A 21,204-nucleotide genomic window follows, 5' to 3' on the forward strand; every position below is an offset into this window, starting at 1 on the left:
AGTAGAGAGTAGAGTAGAGAGTAGAGAGAGTAGAGTAGAGAGTAGAGGGGGGACCCTGCTTCTAGACCTTTTCAAACCAGTGTTCTTTGTCTGGCTGGAACTCAGTTCTATGTTTAAAAAAATGAATGGGTTGCTATAGAACACTATATTCCAAGTAGAGTTTGTCAGACTTCTGGGAATCTGAGAAGTTTCCACTGGTTTTCTTCCTGTTTCACCCAAGTATAGTTGAATTCATTGAGGCTAGGAACCATAACTTGTTACCCGAGAAGTTGGCAAAATTTCTGGTATTTAGAAGGTGGTCAGTTAATGGTCAATGACTCCATGAATGACACCATTTTTCAAAAAGAAATTCCAAAGTCATGTATTTAAGGCAACTAATATCATATTTCTTTGCTTTAGGGTGGTTTGGGATGATGCAGTGTGTTCTTTGAAAGGAAAAGATGTTTGGAGATATCATTGTTTTTCTCTGTAAATAAAGCTATTTCATTTTAAATGCAAATATAATGCTTTCATAAAATAAAATGAAGGAAGAAAAAAGAGCAAAATATCTATATTTCTAATAACTGTAGTAATTCAGGTTTTTTTCTCAATTAGATATTGGATTTTAATCATGCTATATGTACAAGTTTATAACCTGTTATTTTTATGTAAATACCAGATATAACATAAATAACATTCTGCAACATATATAGATCTTGAGATTAACAAAAATGAATCGAAAATAGTGTCAGAATGAGAAGGATCTTAGTTTATATACCATTCCAAAGGACCTCAGGTATCAGACTTTGAGATCAAGGGTGTTTCTTAGATGTTTTAAGCTACCAGAAATGTGGGGTTTTTTTTCATTTTTTTAATGTTTATTTATTTGAGAGAGAGTGCAAGAGGGAGAGAGACAGAGAGAATGGGAGACACAGAATCTGAAGCAAGTTCCAGTCTCCGAGCTGTCAGTACAGAGTCTGACTTGGGGCTTGAACTCAGGAACCATGAGATTGTGACCTGAGCCAAAGTTGGACACTTAACCAACTGAGCCACCCAGTCAGCCCTGCTACCAGGGATGTTTAAAATTTCCCAGTCATATCCCCTTGCTTATAAAGAGGAAATTGAGACCAACAAAAGCACATTTGTTTGGCCCAGGACTTTCAGACCTTGGCCCAAATTAAAATTGGGAAATTGGGTCCCTGAGAATGTTTGTCCTGGAATTTCTTATTGTTTCATATTTTGCAATTCTAAAAACAAAAACAAACAACCACAACAACAGGATAAAATTACTCTTCATTTTACCATCGGAAGGAGGTTCTTCTGGAAGAAGAGATTGTCCAGACGATTGAGCTCTGTTAGCCATTTGCATCTCAGCTGATAAAGGGTATCAGAAGTGGTGTGGATACCTTGCTCTTGGCCTAGTCACCATCTCTTTGCTGTTCCATAGAGCTCAGTCACCAGGTACCAGGGCCAAAGTCATGGTGATCTCTCCCACAAGCCATGCTCAGATTTCCAGTTGGCGGTGGTTGTCTGGAAAAGAGGAAACATAAATTCTTGATTACTCCAAATTCTAGCCCGTTTATTACTTCACTGCAGGATCTAAAATCGCAAATAGACTCTACCAGCAAAGCTTTCCAAAATATAAATGGGCAAAATAGCAAGGAATGATTTGGGGGACCATTCAAACTAGGACTGTCATTGCTCTTGTCATTGTTATTTTTGAGATGACTGTTCGCATTTTGCAAAACACTCTGCCCGTTGCCTACCACCTCTGAGGTTATAAACGATAATCTCAATAGTCGCCCAGAGAGAATGGGAAAGGAGCTACCTCCGCTCCGCGCTCCGGGAGGGAGTGACAAAGACTGATGGGCGAGCAACCTTTGCTTCCAGATTGCTCCTCTGTTGCCTCACCCTTTTCAGGCATCACCAGCTACCAGAAACGCATCTACTCCATGTGGTCATTGCAGGATTTATCTGGGCATTTGCTGAACCTGCTCGCAATTTATTTTTATTTCTTCCGATAGACGTGGATTTGGCACAGGAGAGTGGATTCTTTCTGGAACAGCAGATGTGCCTGGTACACTCGTTTGCTATAACCATTTGTGCTGTGGTTGAAAAAAAAAACTTTTTTTTAAGAGTGCAGAATTGTTGAAGGAGGAGGGTTAAAAAACCAGAACCATTTTAGCGATTATGCAAAGTTAGGATGTGAGTAATTTTGCCGCAGTTAGTCATTATGTGCTTTCATAGCTTGTTTTACAAGGATAAAGGGATATGTACAGGTTTGGTGAATAGAGCCCTTATTTGTCCCTAATAGTCGCTTTTTATGAAAACATTTTCTACCCTTCCTCCTACTCTGTGGCGAAGTGCTCTCTCCTTAGAAATTATACCCTTCTGTGATTCAGCCCCTTTGTCCATCCACAATAAGTGGACAGTCTCCATTTCTGAGAACAAATGTGTCGGAAGAGAAACTTTATTTTCCGATACACTATGTAATGTGAATGATGTACATCCAAAGCCCAGTGATACAGTGGTCATTTAAAAGCGAGCATGCTTTCTGCAAAAGGAAAGAAAAAAAATAACAAGCACGCATCGAGTGACTCTGCTATGAGCCTAATGTGCTGTGAATATGGTGTCCTTTTGATCTTTTAGTTGAAATATTCAATAGGTCTTAGCAAATTTTGCTCACAGAGTTCCCTAAGGACTGTGACACAGCACCTATTCCTTTTTTACTTTGCTTTCGGTCACCCAGATTCCTTTGGAAATATGTGAACGAAGGTCTGTTTGTTTCCACTGTAGCAAATATAGCCACTTGCTCACACTGGTGGCTTCCCTTACTGAATTCCACTACTATTTTGGAAACTCCTGTATGAAAACACAGCAACCCAGCTTGTCCCCATTGAGCCTTGTCGGTGATTTCCATGCGATGCGGCCGGGTGTCTATACGTCTATACGGGGTTCGCTTTTGTTGGAAAACAAAACTGGGTCTGTTGCCTTTTTATAGGCTTATTTATTACTAAGTCTGGTCATTCTGGTGTGATGTCAGGAACACTGGTGTTACAGCCTGGAAAACTGGGTTCTAATTCTGACCCTTTCAAGGCCTCGTCACTCTGGGTGAATCTTTCCTAAGCCTTGTTCCCTTGAGGAGAAGGTAGAAATTTGCGACCTTCAAATTCCTTCAAGCTGTAATACTCCATGATTCTGTAAAGCATAGTGGATAATAATGCGTAAATAAATCAACCTTATTTCTTCTTTCTCAAATATTTCTTTGTGCTTACATCTGTCCCAGATAACTCTTTTCAGACTGTGTCTCAAAAGTGGTCACATTTTAAATTCTACCACTGACATGCGAATTTTAGCAATGAGAAACCCCTACAGGACTTGAGGGTTTCCTGAGAGAAGAGATCCTGCCCTTATATTCATCTTTTTGTCCTTAATGGCTTCTGAGAAGCACTAATAGGCTGGAATCGTTGGGTCTATTATAGTAGTTGATTATAACCGAACACTACTAAATCACGCTCACCACATTTCCTGTTACCTATAGCTAACAATCCTAAAACATATAAACTAAGAATATCTTTTAAAGTTTTTTTATTTTTAGAGGAAGAGGGAACACGGGGGAGAGGCAGATAGAGAGGAAGGGAGAATCCCAAGCAGGCTCCACACCCGCAGTGCAGAGCCCGATGAAGGATTAGAGCTCACAAACTTTGATATCACGACTTGAGCCTAAATCAAGAGTCGGATACTTAACCCACTGAGCCACCAGGTGCCCCCAAATATTTTTTTAGTTACATTGAATTCCACAACCCTCCATCATACTTAAATAACTATTGTGTAGCTTTTCATCTAAGTAAAGCTTTTTACTTTACAAAACTGGCAGGGGATGAAAAAGAGTGGGACGGTTATAATTTAACCAACTACTGCCATTATTGTCTCATTTTATTAAATACATCTTACTCTTTTACAGCATTTGTCCATAGTGCACTACGGAAATAACTTTCATTTACTGAACAGACACTTATGGAGCATCGGCTTGTTAGATGCTAAAGGCATTGTGTTGAATGAGAGTGACAGGTTCTGCCCTGTAGGATGCTTGGGGAGACGAGAAGGTTACGGAAGGAACTGGAAACAATGGACAAGGGTTATCATTTGAGAAGTTCAGTCTGTTAAAGGGACATGAGTGATAAACAACTTCACCTAGACTTAGAGGCTCAAGACTGCCTCTTCCGAAGAAGTGTCATTCATTTAAAACCTGAAGGATGAATACTCATTAAGAGTTGAGAAGTGGAGGGGCGCCTGGGTGGCACAGTCGGTTAAGCGTCCGACTTCAGCCAGGTCACGATCTCACGGTCCGTGGGTTAGAGCCCCGCGTCAGGCTCTGGGCTGATGGCTCAGAGCCTGGAGCCTGTTTCCGATTCTGTGTCTCCGTCTCTCTCTGCCCCTCCCCCGTTCATGCTCTGTCTCTCACTGTCCCAAAAATAAACGTTGGAAAAAAAAAAAAAAAAGAGTTGAGAAGTGGAAAAAAAAATTTAAAAAGGGGCACCTGGGTGGCTCAGTCGGTTAAGCGGTCAACTTCGGCTCAGGTCATGATCTCACGGTTTTTGAGTTCGAGCCCCGCGTCGGGCTCTGTGCTGACAGCTCAGAGCCTGGAGCCTGCTTCAGATTCTGTGTCTCCCTCTCTCTGACCCTCCCCCATTCATGCTTTGTCTCCCTCTGTCTCAAAAATAAATAAACTTTAAAAAAAAAGAGTTGAGAAGTGGGAGCTAGTGGAAAATGTTCAGGATAGGTATCCACAGTATAGCTGGAGCGTCCAGTCCCAGGGGAGGGAAGGGAGGAGACAAGGAAGCTAAGTGGTGGCTCTTTCAGGAAGGAATTTGAACTTCCTTCTAAGAGCAGTGGGAACCTTCAAGAGATTTCAATAAAGAAAGGGGATGATCTTATTTGGATTTTTGAAATATTCTGGTTGCAGCATAGAGGATGTACTACAGGACGATAAGAGGTCAGTTTAAAAAAAAATTCAGGGGCACCTGGGTGGTTCAGTCAGTTAAGCATAGGACTCTTGATTTAGGCTCAGGTCATGATCTCCCAGTTTGTGAGTTCGAGCCCCAGGTCAGGCTCTGTGCTGCATTGCGGACTCTCTCTCTGCCCCTACCACATGCTCTCTCTCTCTCAAAAATAAATGAACTTTAAAAAAATAAAAATAAATTTATATATAAGCATATGTGCCCATGTATTCGGTATATAAATTGCAGTGAATTAGGGCGGCAATGATAGTGGACTGAACTAGGGTAGTGAGAACTGGAAAGGGTACAGGTAATTAGGAGTTAGAACCAAAAACCTTTGCTATACCAAGGAGAGAAAGAATTGCATGGCTGTATTTGTAACATCCAATCACATGACTGTGCATCTTAAAGATAACCTACTAACCTTAGCATAGTACTGATTTACAAATTTTCTGTCACTATACATATGCAGTATACATATGCTTTTATTTTTTTAATTAAACATTTTTTTAATATTTATTTTTGAGAGAGAGACAGAGAGAGAGAGAGAGAGACAGTGCAAGAAGGGGAGGGGCCGAGAGAGGGAGACACAGAATCCGAAGCAGGCTCCAGGCTCTGCAGAGCCTGACATCGGGCTCGAACTCATGAACTGGGAGATCGTAACCCTCTGAGCTCAAGTCAGAAGCTTAACCAACCGAGCCACCCAGGCGCCCCACATAGGCTTTTCCTTATAGACTTATTTGAACATGTGTTCCTTGCTTGCCAGCTGCTAACATCCCATCGGATCCGTGCACCATGATTTCTTCAACCACCCTCTAATAGTTTGTAAATAAGCAATTAAACATAAGTTACGGGCATTTTAATGGCTCTTGATTGCCGGTTTACCCACCAAAAGAATTATTCCAACTTCCAGTGCTACCGGCCATGTAAAAATACACCTGTGCTGTCATACTGTCACTGAGACCGTGTTTTGTTGTTTCTGGGCTAATTAGTTCACCGCTTGGTACTTTTCACCTGACCCCTGGCCTGATTGGACAAAAGTGCACAGGCCCTTGAAGGGGATGATTCCGTGTATGAGATCATTTGCTATTGAAATAGGCTCTCCTGTCACTTTGTTCCTAGATTATTGAACACGCTCGGATTGAATTAACCCTCATCACAATGGCATTTTATCCAGGGCCAGCCACATGCATGCTAGGGACTAAGTGTACCGTACTGTATGGGTATTACATAAACCGCAGCCTCAAAGACCTCTCAAGTTCAAAAGTGATGACATACCACATCTTATTTGACAGCTATTTGTGGGGCGGGGGAGGGGTGGGTGGGGGTTACTCTCCTTGAAATGCTGGCTTTCTTGGTGTTAATATGATGACATGATAGTTTTATGACATGAGTGCAGGGCCTCCGTGGGGTCACCGCTTCCCCGTGTGATAGTTAGGAACTCAGAAATGACGGTTCCCAAGGCGGTATCTTCATGCTGCCAATGGACTTGATTTTATTTCCGGGAAAACAAGCTGACCTGCCAGCATTGGTGTCTTCAGTAGTCTGGGGAGCCACTTGTCCTCAAAGTCACTTATACCCAGTCAGAAGTGTGGTAAGAAATAATTACACGGAAAAGCTTCTAAGGCAAAAACTGCTCTGGAGTGCACACCCGACCCAAACTCAAGCTGCTGTGTCTGAAGCACCTCTGAAGCTCTTAAGAGTAGCCCCTCTCTAGCTGTAGTTCATGTCTGTGGAACGGTGCACTGTGAAGTGAACAAGTTTGATACGATGCACAGAAGGAAGAGATTTATTTCTGCTTCTCTCTGACAGGAACTCTTTGCGAGACTTGTAAGGGGCGCGTGCGCGTGCGTGCGTGTGTGTGTGTGTGGTTTAGGTGCACAACAGCTGAGGATTAGTGTATTAGTCATGTCTCTGTATCGGCAGTAATGTTTTGAACTCAGTGACACTAATGAAAATCCTGCGATTTTAATTCCAAAAGTAATCTTTTGAGATCATTTTAACCATTCACCAGTTCTCAGCTACCATTTATGAGGTATCTTTTTTCTTTAATGTGGAAAATACAGAAAAACTATGAAGATGGAAACACAAGTTTCTGTTAATTGCATCTGCTAATGTAATTTTTCACCTCTTAAGAATATTTATAAACCATTTGCAATGTTCCTTTTTCTTCTTTATGCACACACACTCACACATGCAAGTTGGGACACTACGATAGTTTTTGGTGTGTCAGTTTCTTTAAAAAAATGTATATTTTTCATATGTAGTATTTAATACACACACACATATACTCTGATTTAAAAAAAAAAAGTAATATGTGGTTGTGTTAGGCACTTTGGAAAATAGAAAAAAGTATACAGAACACCAAACATCACCTCCTTAAAATATCCACTGTTACCATTTTGAGACTAGATCCTTCTAGCCATGTAAGTAAGTATGCATGTGTGAGAGTTCTAGATAGATGCAAATATGGATTAACAGATACAAAACGTCACCAAACCTGATTTTTTAAATGTATAAGGTTATTGACTTTTTATTGTTATTCCTTTCTTGTTCTTTTTCTCTTTTACTTTTATGGTGAAGTATATGACAAAACCCGCCATCTTATCCATTTCTAAGAATGCGTTGAGTACATTAACATTGTTGTGCAACCATTACCACCATCCATCTCCAGAACTTGTTATCTTCCCAGACTGAGACTCTATACCCATTAGCTAATTAGTCCCCATTCCTCCCTCCCCCCTCCCTTCTGGGTGACCACATTGTACTTTCTGTCTTTGTGAATTTGACGACTCTAGACACCTGAGGTCATTGGAATCCTATAGTACGTGTCCTTTGGTAACTGGCGTATTTCATCCCAGCACCGTGTTTTAAGGTTGATTCCTGTGTCAGAATTGCTTTCTCGTTTTAGCCTGAGTAACATAATACTGCATGGGTAGACCACATTTGGTTTATGTACTGACCTGTCAGTGGACACCTGGGTTGCTGCCACATTTTAGCTGTTGCAAACGATGCTGCTATGAACAACGAGTGTGCAGATACTCATGAGAGTCCCTGCTCTCAGTTCGTTGTGGGGTGTATGCCAGGAGTGGGATTGGTGGATTGCTGATAATATTAAATGTTTTTAAATATTTAATGGTATAGTTTTCAATTGTGGAATAGTATTCCATTATATGAATGCACCATCATTGATTTCACCAGCTCCCATGTATCGATTATTTAAATTGCTTATAACCTTATAACCTTTCGTTTTTATATATTATATGACCATAACCATTTTTAGAAACCAAACGGTTATGCTATCTTATGGTAATTTCCTTAGGTTAAATTCCTAGAAACGAAAGGTATAGACTTTATTAGGACTTATGATACGTATCACCAAGTTCACCCAGACACATATTGCTCATGAAGAGTTTATAGAACCCAACAAACACCGCATTGCTCCCTAAGTCTAACTTACAAAAACATTGTCCTTTGAAGATAATTGGGGTGACCCCTTTGCATTATTTCTATCCCCCAACTCCACGTATGCCTCACTATTCTGCTTTAACAACACTACCTAAGAAGGTAGTTGTGAATTCTGGATTCACCAAAAAATCATGTGTCCCTCTCTTTAATTTACAGATTTCAGTCTCTGGGTGGATCTAAGATAATAATTATTAATTAGAAAGGCCTAATGAAAGGTAACTTGTATTAAAAAACCCCCAATGGTCCTGCTGTGTAGCCAGATTTGAGAAGTACTTCTCTTAATGTACAGTATTATGATCGTGTATTCTACTCTTGTTCTGCTAGGTTGTTTTCTAGCTCATGGGGTCATCTATCAAGTGGATAATATGTCCTGAATGAGTGAGAAATGGATCTGCTCTAGGTACTAACCCTGAATTCTCTGGCACCTGGCTGGTTCAGTCGGTAGAGAATGTGATTCTTGTCATGAATTCAAGACCCACGTTGGGCATAGAACTTATTTAAAAATCAATCAGTCTTGAGTTTTGGAAAATAATCAGTAAGGGCACTCAAGAAACAACAACAACAAAAAAAGCAATTACTCAATTAAACACACAGAGAAAATAAGACCGTAATTTTTAATTAAAAAATAACAGTAGCAAATATGAGAATGCATGGCATTATAACTGACATAGGTGATCTGTGTTTGCATTTTTTTCTCACTGTACAAACTTAGAAGCCAAGTCTAGCTATTCATTTATCCAGCCGTTATTTATTAAGTACCTTCCTGGTGTGAATCCTCAGTGATGAGATCAGGCTCTTATTGGCCATTAAAACTAATTTTAAACATTCAGAATTTACTCTTGGAATCGCTGGATTTTGAATGTCATTATATCTTTTGTAGAGAAATAGTATTAGAGGAACAAGTGGGTGGGCTCCCGTCAACCCTGAGCATCATCCAGTGAAGCTCATCTTTTGTCTGTGTTAAAGAAAGAGTTTTATTTCAAGAAAAAGATGCACTCCTCATTTAAAACAAAAAGAGAAAAATAATAGCAGTCTTAAGTCTTCTTCTTTGTTCAGATGAGAAGTCAATCTAGAGAAGTAATGTTCCTTTTTCATTGTTACCCAACTACACAGTGGTGAAGCCGGAAGTTTTTTTTTTTTTTTTTTCAACGTTTATTTATTTTTGGGACAGAGAGAGAGCATGAACGGGGGAGGGGCAGAGAGAGAGGGAGACACAGAATCGGAAACAGGCTCCAGGCTCTGAGCCATCAGCCCAGAGCCTGACGTGGGGCTCGAACTCACGGACCGCGAGATCGTGACCTGGCTGAAGTCGGACGCTTAACCGACTGCGCCACCCAGGCGCCCCGAAGCCGGAAGTTTTTGTCCCCTGAATTCCAACATGGGACCCTTCAATTTCATTCATCATGGTATTTCTATTTGCCAGCGTCCTTAAGTTAGAATGGGAGTTGAAAATGCACCTCGTGTGCCACATTTGTCCTGCAGAAATCCTTCCTGTGGCTTTTCAGTGTTTGCAAAGAAAAATGACCGTAAAGTCAGAAGAGAAACATTGGATCCATATTTCACAGGGCAGCAATTAGCTGGCACGGTGTAGCAGCAGGCGTTTAGACAGAGTATGGACTCTCCAATTTAACACAGTCTACCTTTTTCTGTTTCCTCCCAGATCCCAGCCCTGAGTATCTGTTGTCTCCTTTACTCTGTTATTTTTTTCTAGGAGAGAAATGTGTCTGTTCCCACATCTAGATCTCATGACTCTTAAATTTGGGAAAACCATAGATAGAGTGGAAAGGCCTCTTTTTTTTTCTTTTTTGTTTGCTTTTTCGACATGTGGTCTAGTTCACCCTTACTTTGCTGGAGAGAAACAAACCGGTTTTTAAAACCCGAAACGAGGGAGCCTGGCTACCTGGGTTTGAATCCCACATCTGCCACCTGCTAGGTGTGTGTATAACCTTGGCAGTTACTTAATTTCTCTGTGTTTCAGTATCTTCATCTCGAAAATAGGGATAATAATAGTTTCCGTCTCAAGGGTGCCTGTGAGGATTAAGTATAAATAGTGTTCAAACTGTTTACACAAAGGACAGGTAACATTAAGTGTTTGCCATTTTTACGCATTTTTTGATATCAATGAATATTTGAATTTGTTTTCCTGCCACAAGGATATACAAAGTTGACAACCGTAAGGGAAAATACTTCATCAAGTCTTGTTCCCATAACTGTACATAAGTGTCATGAAAGTAAAATTGAAGTTGAAACGCTCAGAATCCTTTCTGACAAATCAACCATATCCCGTTCCATGGTTTATCTGTTCTTTGTCCATATGGAAATAACATTTCCTACAGCTTCAACTGTATTGCGTATATGATTGATTTCACATTCTGTGTTTGTCATTTAGCATTTATATTTTCATTTGCCATCGTAGGCGTTTTTCCATGTCACTGTACTAGCTGGAATCAAAATATATGAAGGGGCTCTGAGTTTTATACAATCGCTTTTATGTAGGACTTTCGCTTTTGAATACATTCCCCTTCTCTTACCTTAGAAAATTTTCTTTATTAGTAGAAACCCTTTTACTTACCGCTCCCCTGTTTTGTCCAAAAAATCTAATTAAGAATTCTCTGAGTGCAGTGACTCTGACTTCCTTTGTCTGTTTGTGGTTTTAGCAACTAGCTCAGTAACCAACACACAGCAGAATTCCAATTTTTTTAATTGAATAAATAACTTTGATTAATTAAATTTCTAGAGATTGGGGCATTGTGATTACTTGGTAGTTCAAATGCATTTCGTTGCGGTACATGTTGTTAAAGATTATTCTAATATGCATTCGTCTCTTTTCTTTTGCAGTAATTTTACTTAAAATTTGGCCCTTAACTATATCTGTAAGAGATTAGAGCCAGCATCCAGTAGAATTTGCATATACAATATAACCATCAAAATGAAAGTAAGCATTTCGACGCTTCTTTGAAAGATAGTAGTATTAATCAATTCAAAAAGTAAAGCCATTGAACTATTTAGAGAAAGGGAAAAACTAATGAGATTACTGTAATTAAGCATGCATTAAATGCATGACAGCGTTTCTTGATTGTCAAGTAATAAGAGAAACGAGGTAGCTCGTATTTTGCATGTTGGGTTATAATCTGACAAGGAAATGAATTCTTCTTGGAGTCCAAATTCATTCAGTCATTCATGTATTCAAATGTTTGTCAAATGCCCACTATTGGCTATCATATGCAAAAGCCACTGGGGAAGCAGTAGTGAGTACAAGGGTAGAGTCCCTGACACTGTGAAGACAGACACGTACAAGTGTGATATGTGTAGGAGAGCAGTAATCAGTGCTCACTCTGCCGGAGGATTCAGCAGAGCTCACCGAGGAACCACACTCAGGGTGACACTTAAAGGGTCCTGAGGAATTAGCTCTTTAGAATTCACATGGTGATGGCACCTGAGAGCCTGGCACACTGGCTATGAGAAAAAGTCAGTGTCAGAGATTGATAGAGTGTGTACCTTTCAGGGAGAGGGAGAAGAGCTAGTGTGCAAAACAATCCCCTAAGCGTTGAAAACTTTTAAGCAGGAAAGTAATGTGATGAAATCTGTGTTTGAGAGGAAGCGCTCCGTCTACAGAATAAGGATTCCTTGAAGAGGGAAAAAGAGTACACCCTGGGATACCAGTCTGGATTCCTGTTGGAGAATTCACAGTGACGGGTGGTGGTATCTTGAAATAGAGTCACCACAGCAGAGGAAATGAGGAAATGTGGAAAGATTTGGGAGTTACAGAACTCCTTGCTTAGGAAATAGAATCGACAGGATTTAGTACTTGAATGGGATGTGAGGGAGAGGCTCAAGAATGACTCCTAGTGTTCTCATTTGAGCAACACCTGTGTGGATGAGAAAACCAGACGGGAATAGAAGGGCAGATTCAAGGGAAGATGATGAGACAGTTTTTCACATGTTGAGCCTGAAAGGCATTTGAGACGTCCAAGCAGACACATAAAATAAACAGCTGAATATCTGGGCCTGGTATTCAGAATGCTGGTGAATTCTGGAGATAGAAACTCAAGAGAATCTTCATAATGCGGAAGGTATTTTAAGTTGTGTATATGGTCCTGGAAAGAGTTAATAGAGAGAAAAAGAGGGAGAGAAGAGAGGAGGGCCTGTGTCAGATAAAGAGGGTCATTATTCAGGGGCCATTGGGCAATATGGTGACGACTGGTCATCAGTAGGAATTTTAAAGAAAGATTAGTGAAGTGCTTCTAACAGATCCCTAGAAAGAGCCTGAATCCCTGCTGTCACTGTTGAGCAGACATTAGTTCTTCGCTGCCTGTTCCTGGATTCTCTATTAGGAAAGACAAATCTCTGTCTGTTTGAGATCATGATAATTTGGCTTTCTAGAGCTTACAGCTTGACTTCTTTCCAACTTAAAAAACATGCAAGTCGATTATTAAAACACCAGAAGGTAACTGTTTTAATGGGGACTATGTACAAAGTTCATGGGGAATATAACTGAAGGACCACAGAAAGAACGTCCAAATCATTACAGGGGAGTCTAGAATGACAGTACAGAAGACACATCATTTGATCTGAGACTTGCAGAATAAGTAGGCAACTGCCCAGATGGCTATGTTTGAGCAGCAGGGGAGCAGCGCGGTAGAGATTGGATAGAACAGATCAGAGACTGTAGAAGGAGGTCCTGGCTGACGGATCTGAGTGCAGACATAACTGTGTGATCTATTCCAGTCTCTGCATAAGCCTCAAATTGCTGGAGTGTGTGATGTGAGTGATGGTAGAAAAAAGGAAGCAGCTGGCCAGGGAGGCAGGGGCTAGACTGGAAATTATTTTAAAGTATATTAAAAACAAACAAACAAACAAAGAGCACAACATAATAAAACAAGCTCAACACAAAGCAGGGCCATTGGCAGATTGCAATCAGCAGAGAACCAGGCTCAGAGGGTCACGTTAGAGAGATGACTGTGGCGTTGTTGAGGGAGGGGCGTGAGAAAGAAGTGAAGTTCGCTGATGGCAATGAACAGCTTAGGGAAGTGGCGATGAGGGCAAACAGCAGCGGAAGGAAAACGAGACTGGAGTTAAATGTAAGGATATAAGAAAGAAACGGAGGATGCATAGAAGACATAGTGGTAGGTTGGAGCAGGGGAGTGTGTGTGCGCTCGTGTGAGTGTGGTCGGGGAGCGGGTGGGAGGGGCAGGAGAGATTGAGGAATGGCCGGACCTTATCCTGACCTGGCCACAAAGGAAGTTGAGGACCTGCCCCATGGGGTGAGAACGAGAGGTGCTCTCGGTACCCCTTGTCTGTTGTTGTCCTGTGGCCACGACCAGTTCTTCCTGGTAATGGAGTATCCATCCACCAGTTGTTGATTATATAGTAGCCCCTCTACCAGACTATAAACTCCTGGCGGACGGGGGACATGTGCTGTTCATCCCAGGATGTTGCCCTTCTCCCATTAACCTCACAGAGCTTTACATGATGGTTAGAAAATAATTAATGGAAAAATAACCACATAAAAAGACTTACAGAGATTCAAGTCATATAATATATATATTACAAATACATATTATATATTATATATATACATGTATATGTAATATATATGTATATATTATATATATATCCCTGTAATTTTAAAATGTGCTTGATTTTCAAAATAAAAATGTTAAATCATGATAAAACTTTAAGAATTTCTGCAAAAACAAAAAAGAAATGATATGCCAAAAATAAATACTCGGAAGTGCCAACTAATTCAGTGAGTAGAAAAGATTCACTATGTATTTAATTGAATATGTGGGCCAGGAAAATGTTGCCATAGCTTTCTTTAACTATGAAGAACATAAATAAATACGCTTTAAAATGATTCCTGTTCTTTACCCCTTCCACCTCCAGTGAGGTAAAGAGTGTAAAATTGCAAAGGGAAAAATATAGCTAAATGTGCTATTTTCACTCCCGTAGTTACGATATAGAAAATAATCAGAAGCATGCCGGCACATACACAGCAGAATTCATAATAAAGTTGTGGGAAACCTTCTCATCCCCCAAAGAGAGTTCCACTGGTGAGATATTTCCTAGAAGAAAGCAATGACTTCTGAAACTGTGACCTGATGCCTTCCTTCAAAGACTTTACGGAGGTTTAAAGTGTGTGTGTGTGTGTGTGTGTGTGTGTGTGTGTGTGTGTGTGTGTGTTCACCAAAAAAGAAAAAGAGGAATTTTGTTGGAAAATGTTGCTTCTCAGGAGTTAGGTCTATATTAATTCTTTTTTATTCTTACTTTATCATTGTGATTGGCTTTCATTTCCAAAATCTGTGATTTCTGCAGGATCTGCTCTGGGGACAGACTTCTCTACAGCTGCAGCACAGAGTACGCCTGTCATTAGCCCAGTTGCTCAGTCACTGTCTCCATTTATAGTTGGGTTTGTAAAGTGTTCAAAATAGGAACTCTGGGTTTCTGCTGATCTTGAGTCATCAAAGAAAAGAAAAGCTTTATTCCTTCTTACATTCAATTCCATCTATGCTGACATTTTTTTTAAGACTGACATGGTTGACTGGGAAAAAAAACTGACCTTACCTTTTTTTTTTTTTTTTTTTTTTTAGGTTCAAACTGACTCTCCCATGCTTTTTACTACAGAATGTCAGGATCTTAATTAACTGTGTGTGTATTTAGGAATTTCTTCAGGATGTATTTCTTAATACATTGCTTACTGAGGAAATGGAATTTCTTTCTCTTGAGTACTGTTGGAGCCATCTTCATAAAGAAGGGAAAAGCTACTCTGCCAAGACAAGATTACTAAGGTTGCTTCAATTACAAAAGTAAATGGCAAGTTTGTCCTCTGAGAGGCTAGTATCAGATAAGGGGGAAAAAAAAGATAACTGTATTTAACAGCCTCCGGTAACTTAAAGAACTAAATCTAGAATTATGAATTCTTCAGGGAAAAAGACAAATATAAATTGAGACCAATAAAATGTGGGAAAGAGAGCTGTAACTGTCAGAATCCCAACAAAAATGATAACACGCTGATTTATAAATGCATCGCGTACACAGGCATTTGGGTATAGAGAAGTGTTTAGGGACAGAGCGATCATCTGGAGCCAGCAGAGTCAGAGCTTTCATGTGCTCTAGGATCAAAGGGACCAAGGGGAGAAGGGTTATTTGGATCCAGAAGTAGAGAGTGTTGTAGAGGAGAGATGCTAGAGAGAGGACCTGTGGCCTCCTTGGCTCACATCTGGGAACTTCACAGGTAGGTTGACAGAAGAAATGTAGCCCAAGAGTCTGTCACTTTCATTGGGATGCTGTTGCCATCTTGGGTTTGACAGTGATGTGTTTTGCTTTCTGCCCATGCAATGATGATAACATCCCCTAGTCACTGTGACAATAAGATTATCCCCACTCATTACCAAACGTCCCTGATCAGGAGGTGATTTTCTCTCCATTGAGAATTACTGTATGTCAACCAAATATCTCTGGGAGTGTTTTAATCTTTATCTCTGGATCAGTGTAGATCATCAGAAAGCTATATATATTTGAGTTGATAGACTTGCATCTTATGGTGGGGGCAAGATAGCTGTACCATCTACAGCCCCACATCCACCAACCAGGCAGGAAAGAAGAAACGGGCAAGGTAGGTAGGGGTGATGCTTCTATCAGGAGAATTTTTGTTTTCCCTAAAATGTTTAGCATATATCTCATTGGCCAGAACTGTGTCCCGTGGCAACGTTCTATCTCTGGTTGTAGTCTAGAGAAGTATTTTAAGTGAGGACATTGTCAGCCTAAATAAAATAGAAATTCTTTGAGTAGTGAAGAAGGGGAGTAGGTATGAAGAAGCAGTTAGCGGCATCTTTCCCACAGCTATATATCTCTAGTGACTTGGTGTGGGTAAATGACATTAGAGTAACATAAGGCCTCACATCCCCTCTTCCTAAGAATATGTGAATTATCTTGGAAATTAATAAACAGCAAAATCAGGGTGTGGTCATTCATTTGTTGTATCAACAAATCTAATCATAGTAACTCAGAGCAAAATTAAAACATTCTGTCATTGACATATTTCCAGATCCATAATAGACTAATGCCTGAGGACAGATGTTTGAATCTCCAAGCTTTCTCTGAGCCTTTACTTATCCCCAGCCTAACCAAGACTTCTCATAGTTTGGCAGTGAGATCTTCCAATCTGTGTGTCCTTAAACATTCTTAAGATATTCAGTAAGTATTTCTGAATTGAATGAATGAATGCAATGGAAATCAGGAAGTTAGAAAAGGAGGAAGAGTCTACATTTGGGTTATCTTTGGTAAATCACTCTTTGATAGGAATCTTTGTTCTAAAATTTAGCATCTTTTTGGTTCTTCTGGGAGTGTTTGTTTCTTTCAAGACCCCTCTTTGATTTACTTGTTTTTTTTTCGTACCCTTGCCCAGTCCTCCTGTTCTTTCTCTAGTACCTCCTTTTTGCTGTATGTTGACTATATCTTTGGTAATCTGATCTGATTGAGATAGCATTGTTTAGCTTAGTTTATTATTGCTAGTGCTTTCAGTATTATGCATATATTATATATTATATATATTATATATTATTTATATATTATATATAATATATATTATATGTATATATTATATATGTATATATATATCATATATATTAACAAATCCAATGTCAAGAAGTTGCTATTTTTTTTCCGCCTGTGTTTTCTTCTAAGAGTTTTAAGTTTTAAGCTCTTACATTTAGAGCTAAAAACTTGGGTTACTTTTTATATATGGTGTAAGTAAGGGTCCAACTTCATTCTTCTACCTGTGGATATCCAGTTTTCCTCACCAGTTGTTGAAAAGTGTGTCTTTTCTCAAACCAATGGTCTTGGAACTCTCATCAGAAATTAATTGTGTATGTATGCAAGAGTTTATTTCTGGACTCTCTGTACTATTCTGTTGGTCTATATGTCTGTCTTTATGCTACTATCATACCCTGCAGATTATGGTAACTTTGTGCTAAGTTTTGAAATTGCACAGTGTGAGACCTACAATTTTGTTCTTTTTTTTTTTTTTTCAAGATTGTTTGGCTATCCAGATCTCTTGAGATTTGATATGAATTTCAGGCTGAATTTTTTCCTTTTTGGAAAAAAAAATTGCCATTGAAATTTGGATAGGGATTGGATTGAATCTATAGATTGCTCTGAGCAGTATTAACATCTTTACAATATTAAGTCTTCCAATCCATGAACACAGGATGTCTTATATATATTTATGCCTTCAATTTTTTTCAGCAGCAGCATTTGTACGTTTTAGTGTATGTAAGTCTTTTGCCCTTTTTGGTTAAGTTTATTCTTAAGTATTTTTGTTTCCTTTTGATGTAATTGTAAATGGAATCATTAATTTTTTTTCCAGATTGTTCATTGCTAGTACACAAAAGTGCACATGATTTTTGTGTTGGTTTGTGAATTCTTAGAAGGCAGGAACCATATAAGAGTTGATACAAAATAAGAATAGTAGTTACTAATATTTGTTCCTTTATGTGTTTTCATTTTTCACTGGCAGTAATCCTTATCTTTTTTTTTTTTTTTTTTCTCTTTCCCCCTTTAGGGCTCTACTAGTTCGACTGCCTCTCCTCCAGTCTCTACCCCTGTCACAGGACATAAAAGAATGGTAATACCAAACCAACCCCCTCTAACGGCAACCAAAAAGTCTACATTGAAACCACAGCCTGCACCCCAGGCAGGACCCATCCCTGTGGCACCAATTGGAACACTAAAACCCCAGCCTCAACCAGTCCCCGCCTCCTATGCTACGGCGTCCACCCCTTCAAGGCCTGCCTTCAACGTGCAGGTGAAGTCAGCCCAGCCCAGCTCTCATTACATGGCTGCTCCTTCATCAGGACAATTTTATGGCGCAGGCGCAGGACCCCAGGGCTATAACACTCAACCAGTTTCTATCTCTGGGCAGTGCCCACCTCCTTCAACACGGGGGGGCATGGACTATGCATATATTCCACCACCAGGACTTCAACCGGAGCCTGGGTATGGGTATGCCCCCAACCAAGGACGCTATTATGAAGGCTATTGCCCATCAGGGCCTGGCTACGGGGGCAAAAATGACTCTGATCCAGCTTACGGTCAACAAGGGCATCCGAATACGTGGAAGCGGGAACAAGGGTATACTCCTTCTGGAACAGGAAACCAGAACCCAGCCGGGATGTATCCAGTTACTGGGCCCAAGAAGACCTATATCACAGATCCTGTTTCAGTGCCCTGCGCACCGCCACTGCAACAAAAGGTAGGGGACTCATTAACATAGTGATGGGGCTGAAGGAGTGTGTATCTTGGCCTGACTTCCCCAGAAAGCACACCCTAAGGCAAAAGTGTATGTGCTCCTTTTATGTCATTAGAAAGTACAGTCCCAGGTGAGCGTGAGTGAAGCAGGAAAAGGCAGAGATCCTACGTGTGGGATCATATGGCTACTGTTTAATATCCAGTACAGCCAATTGTTCAATCTTGAAGGATCATCTTGCAAAAGACCGTATGAGCAGATCAGGACAATCTGTTCAGGGAGAGGATGGGAAAATAGTTTATCTTCCAGCTCTTGTCTCCTGTTGGTCAAAGCGCCCCTCTGTGGGTCAGAAACTTCCTCACGCTTGGCTGTTGCATGTGCTTGGACTCTAAATAGATATGCAGCATCTTGTACCTTAGTGGGGACAGGAGGTCCCCATATCTTTAGGTAAGAGATGTACAGGGCCACATGAGGCTCATGTAAAGACGCTCAGAACCCAAGCAAAGTTGGCACTCTGGGTTCTGCTTAGGGCCGAACTAGCCTAGGGCTGCTGAGACAGAACAAGTGGCCAAGGGCCCCTGGTAGGTGAGGTGAAGGGGGCTGCAGTATTATGGAACTTGTTTATTACCTCTTATTTATCCCCATTACTGATCCTCCAGGAAGAATCTTAGTCTGTGGGCCTTAACTGTGTTCAGAAACTTTTAAAAATCCTTTATGACAGTTATCTTTTTTTTTTTGGTTTGATTTAATTGCAAGCATATATGCTTTTAAGTCAATGCATTGTTACTTCCTGTGAATAGTTAAGACACAATACTACACATACCTCTTCACCTACAACTTGGACTTTCCATGAGTACTAGAACCAACATGATGATGTTTCTTCCCACCCTGACAAGAGGATCCAAGGAGAATTACTTGCAAGGGAGGCAATGGAGAAACCAAGCTAATCTCCAGTTATTGGTTGGAACTGAGCCCACCCTTTTGGTTAGAGCTGTGAGAAGTCAGAAACTGGAGAGCCCTTGGGGCACCTGGGTGACTCAGTCAGTTAAGTGTCTGACTCTTGATTTCGCCTGTGGTCATGATCTCACAGTTTGTGGGATCGAAACCCATGTAGGGCTCTGTGCTGACAATGCAAGATTCTTTCTCTGTCTCTCTCTCTCTCAAATAAATAACCATTAAAAAAAAGAAACTGTAGAGCCCTTGATTAGCTACACGTTGAATTGTAATTGTTGAGATGGATTATAGAAGTGTGTGTGTGTGTGTGTATGTGTGTGTGTACGCACATGTGTGTATCTGTGTGTGTGTATAATCCTTTACCCATTCAAGATTGTCAGTTTCCAGATATACCTGTTCACATTTTCACCATTATGACAAAAATCTGTCAGATCCTTACTCTCTCGGTAAGATGTTTACTAAACCGATTCTCACATGAAAACATCTGCTCTATTAATGGTGCTCCAAAAGAATTTTAGGTTCTTTAGAGGAAAAGAACCCTTCCCAGGGGGGCCTGTGAGTATCTGGAGGCACCCGGTAACCTTATGAATGCTCATTACACATGGTCATTCTGCAACATAAAGATTCCAAGTTAAAATGTTAAGTGTTCGAAATATTACTCTTGGGAGGCCTTTCTTTTCAAACTCCCTCCATGAAAATAAATGTTATTAAGGGTGCTTTGTTTTGTTTGTTTTTGTTTTGTTTTTATTATTTAAAGTTTATATTTTTTACAGAAAGAGAGCAAGCAGTGGAGGGGCAGAGAGAGAGGGAGACAGAAAATCCCAAGCAGGCTCTGTACTGTCAGTGCAAAGCCTTACATGGGGGTCAAACTCACAAACCATGATATTATGACCTGGGTTGAAATCAGCCACTCAACTGACTGAGCCACCCAGGTGCCCCTTGTTTTGCATTAATTTTAAAAAAATTAATGTTTATTTATTTTTGAGCGAGAGAGAGAACATGAGCAGGGGAGGGACACAGAGAGACAGGGAGACAGAATCCGAAGCAGGCTCCAGGCTCTGAGCTGTCAGCATACGGCCCAATGTGGGACTCGAACTCACGAACTGCGAGATCATGACCTGAGTGGAAGTTGGACGCTCAATCAACTGAGCCACCCAGGTGCCCCTATTGTTTTGCTTTTAAATAAAGTTTGTCAAGAATAGCCACACTGGATAGGCTTGCCCTTTGTTAACATTACAACATGTCTGCAGTGGTCGTTCCTGGACCTGAAAACACCCATTCAGAACAAAATGGGGTTATTGAACTTTCCCTTGCTTTTGGTACAACTGAAACAAATTCTCCTATGGAAGATTAAAAGTGTAGGTTGGGACAGTTGTCTTCACCATTTAAGTTCAGCTATGCATGCAGTTTTTCCTCACCCAGAGCATCCTGACTGATGTTCCTGAGGGAAAGAGGTGGGCCCTGAGTTGTTTAAGGATCCCATCACCCCACCGGGGGAAACAGACATGAAATAGAGCAAAAGTGTATCTGGTGGAGGGAATCATCTGCTGAGAAGTG

The 21,204-nt window shown here is 40.5% G+C and overlaps 1 protein-coding gene and 1 long non-coding RNA gene across 8 annotated transcripts in view; one reads left to right on the top strand and one right to left on the bottom strand.

Moving 5' to 3' along the window:
• LPP (LIM domain containing preferred translocation partner in lipoma) overlaps positions 1 to 21,204 on the top strand; it is a 692,086-nt gene that overhangs the window by 416,106 nt on the left and 254,776 nt on the right. For 6 of the 7 annotated variants that reach the window (XM_040481153.1, XM_040481156.1, XM_040481155.1 and 3 more), the window contains one exon: positions 18,010 to 18,699. In XM_040481153.1, coding sequence (XP_040337087.1) covers positions 18,010 to 18,699 — 690 coding nt within the window. Of the gene's footprint in view, positions 1 to 15,126; positions 15,254 to 18,009; positions 18,700 to 21,204 lie in introns of those variants that run through there. The other variant, XM_040481160.1, reaches the window with a different exon arrangement.
• Positions 1,254 to 2,005, bottom strand: LOC121034243 (uncharacterized). Its single transcript, XR_005792329.1, has 2 exons — positions 1,808 to 2,005; positions 1,254 to 1,509 (listed from the first exon to the last, which is right to left on the bottom strand). It is a non-coding gene; the product is annotated as an uncharacterized LOC121034243 (long non-coding RNA).

This window comes from Herpailurus yagouaroundi, unplaced genomic scaffold (genome assembly GCF_014898765.1).
Source record: "Herpailurus yagouaroundi ecotype Mexico unplaced genomic scaffold, PumYag 159, whole genome shotgun sequence".
NCBI lineage: Eukaryota > Metazoa > Chordata > Mammalia > Carnivora > Felidae > Herpailurus > Herpailurus yagouaroundi.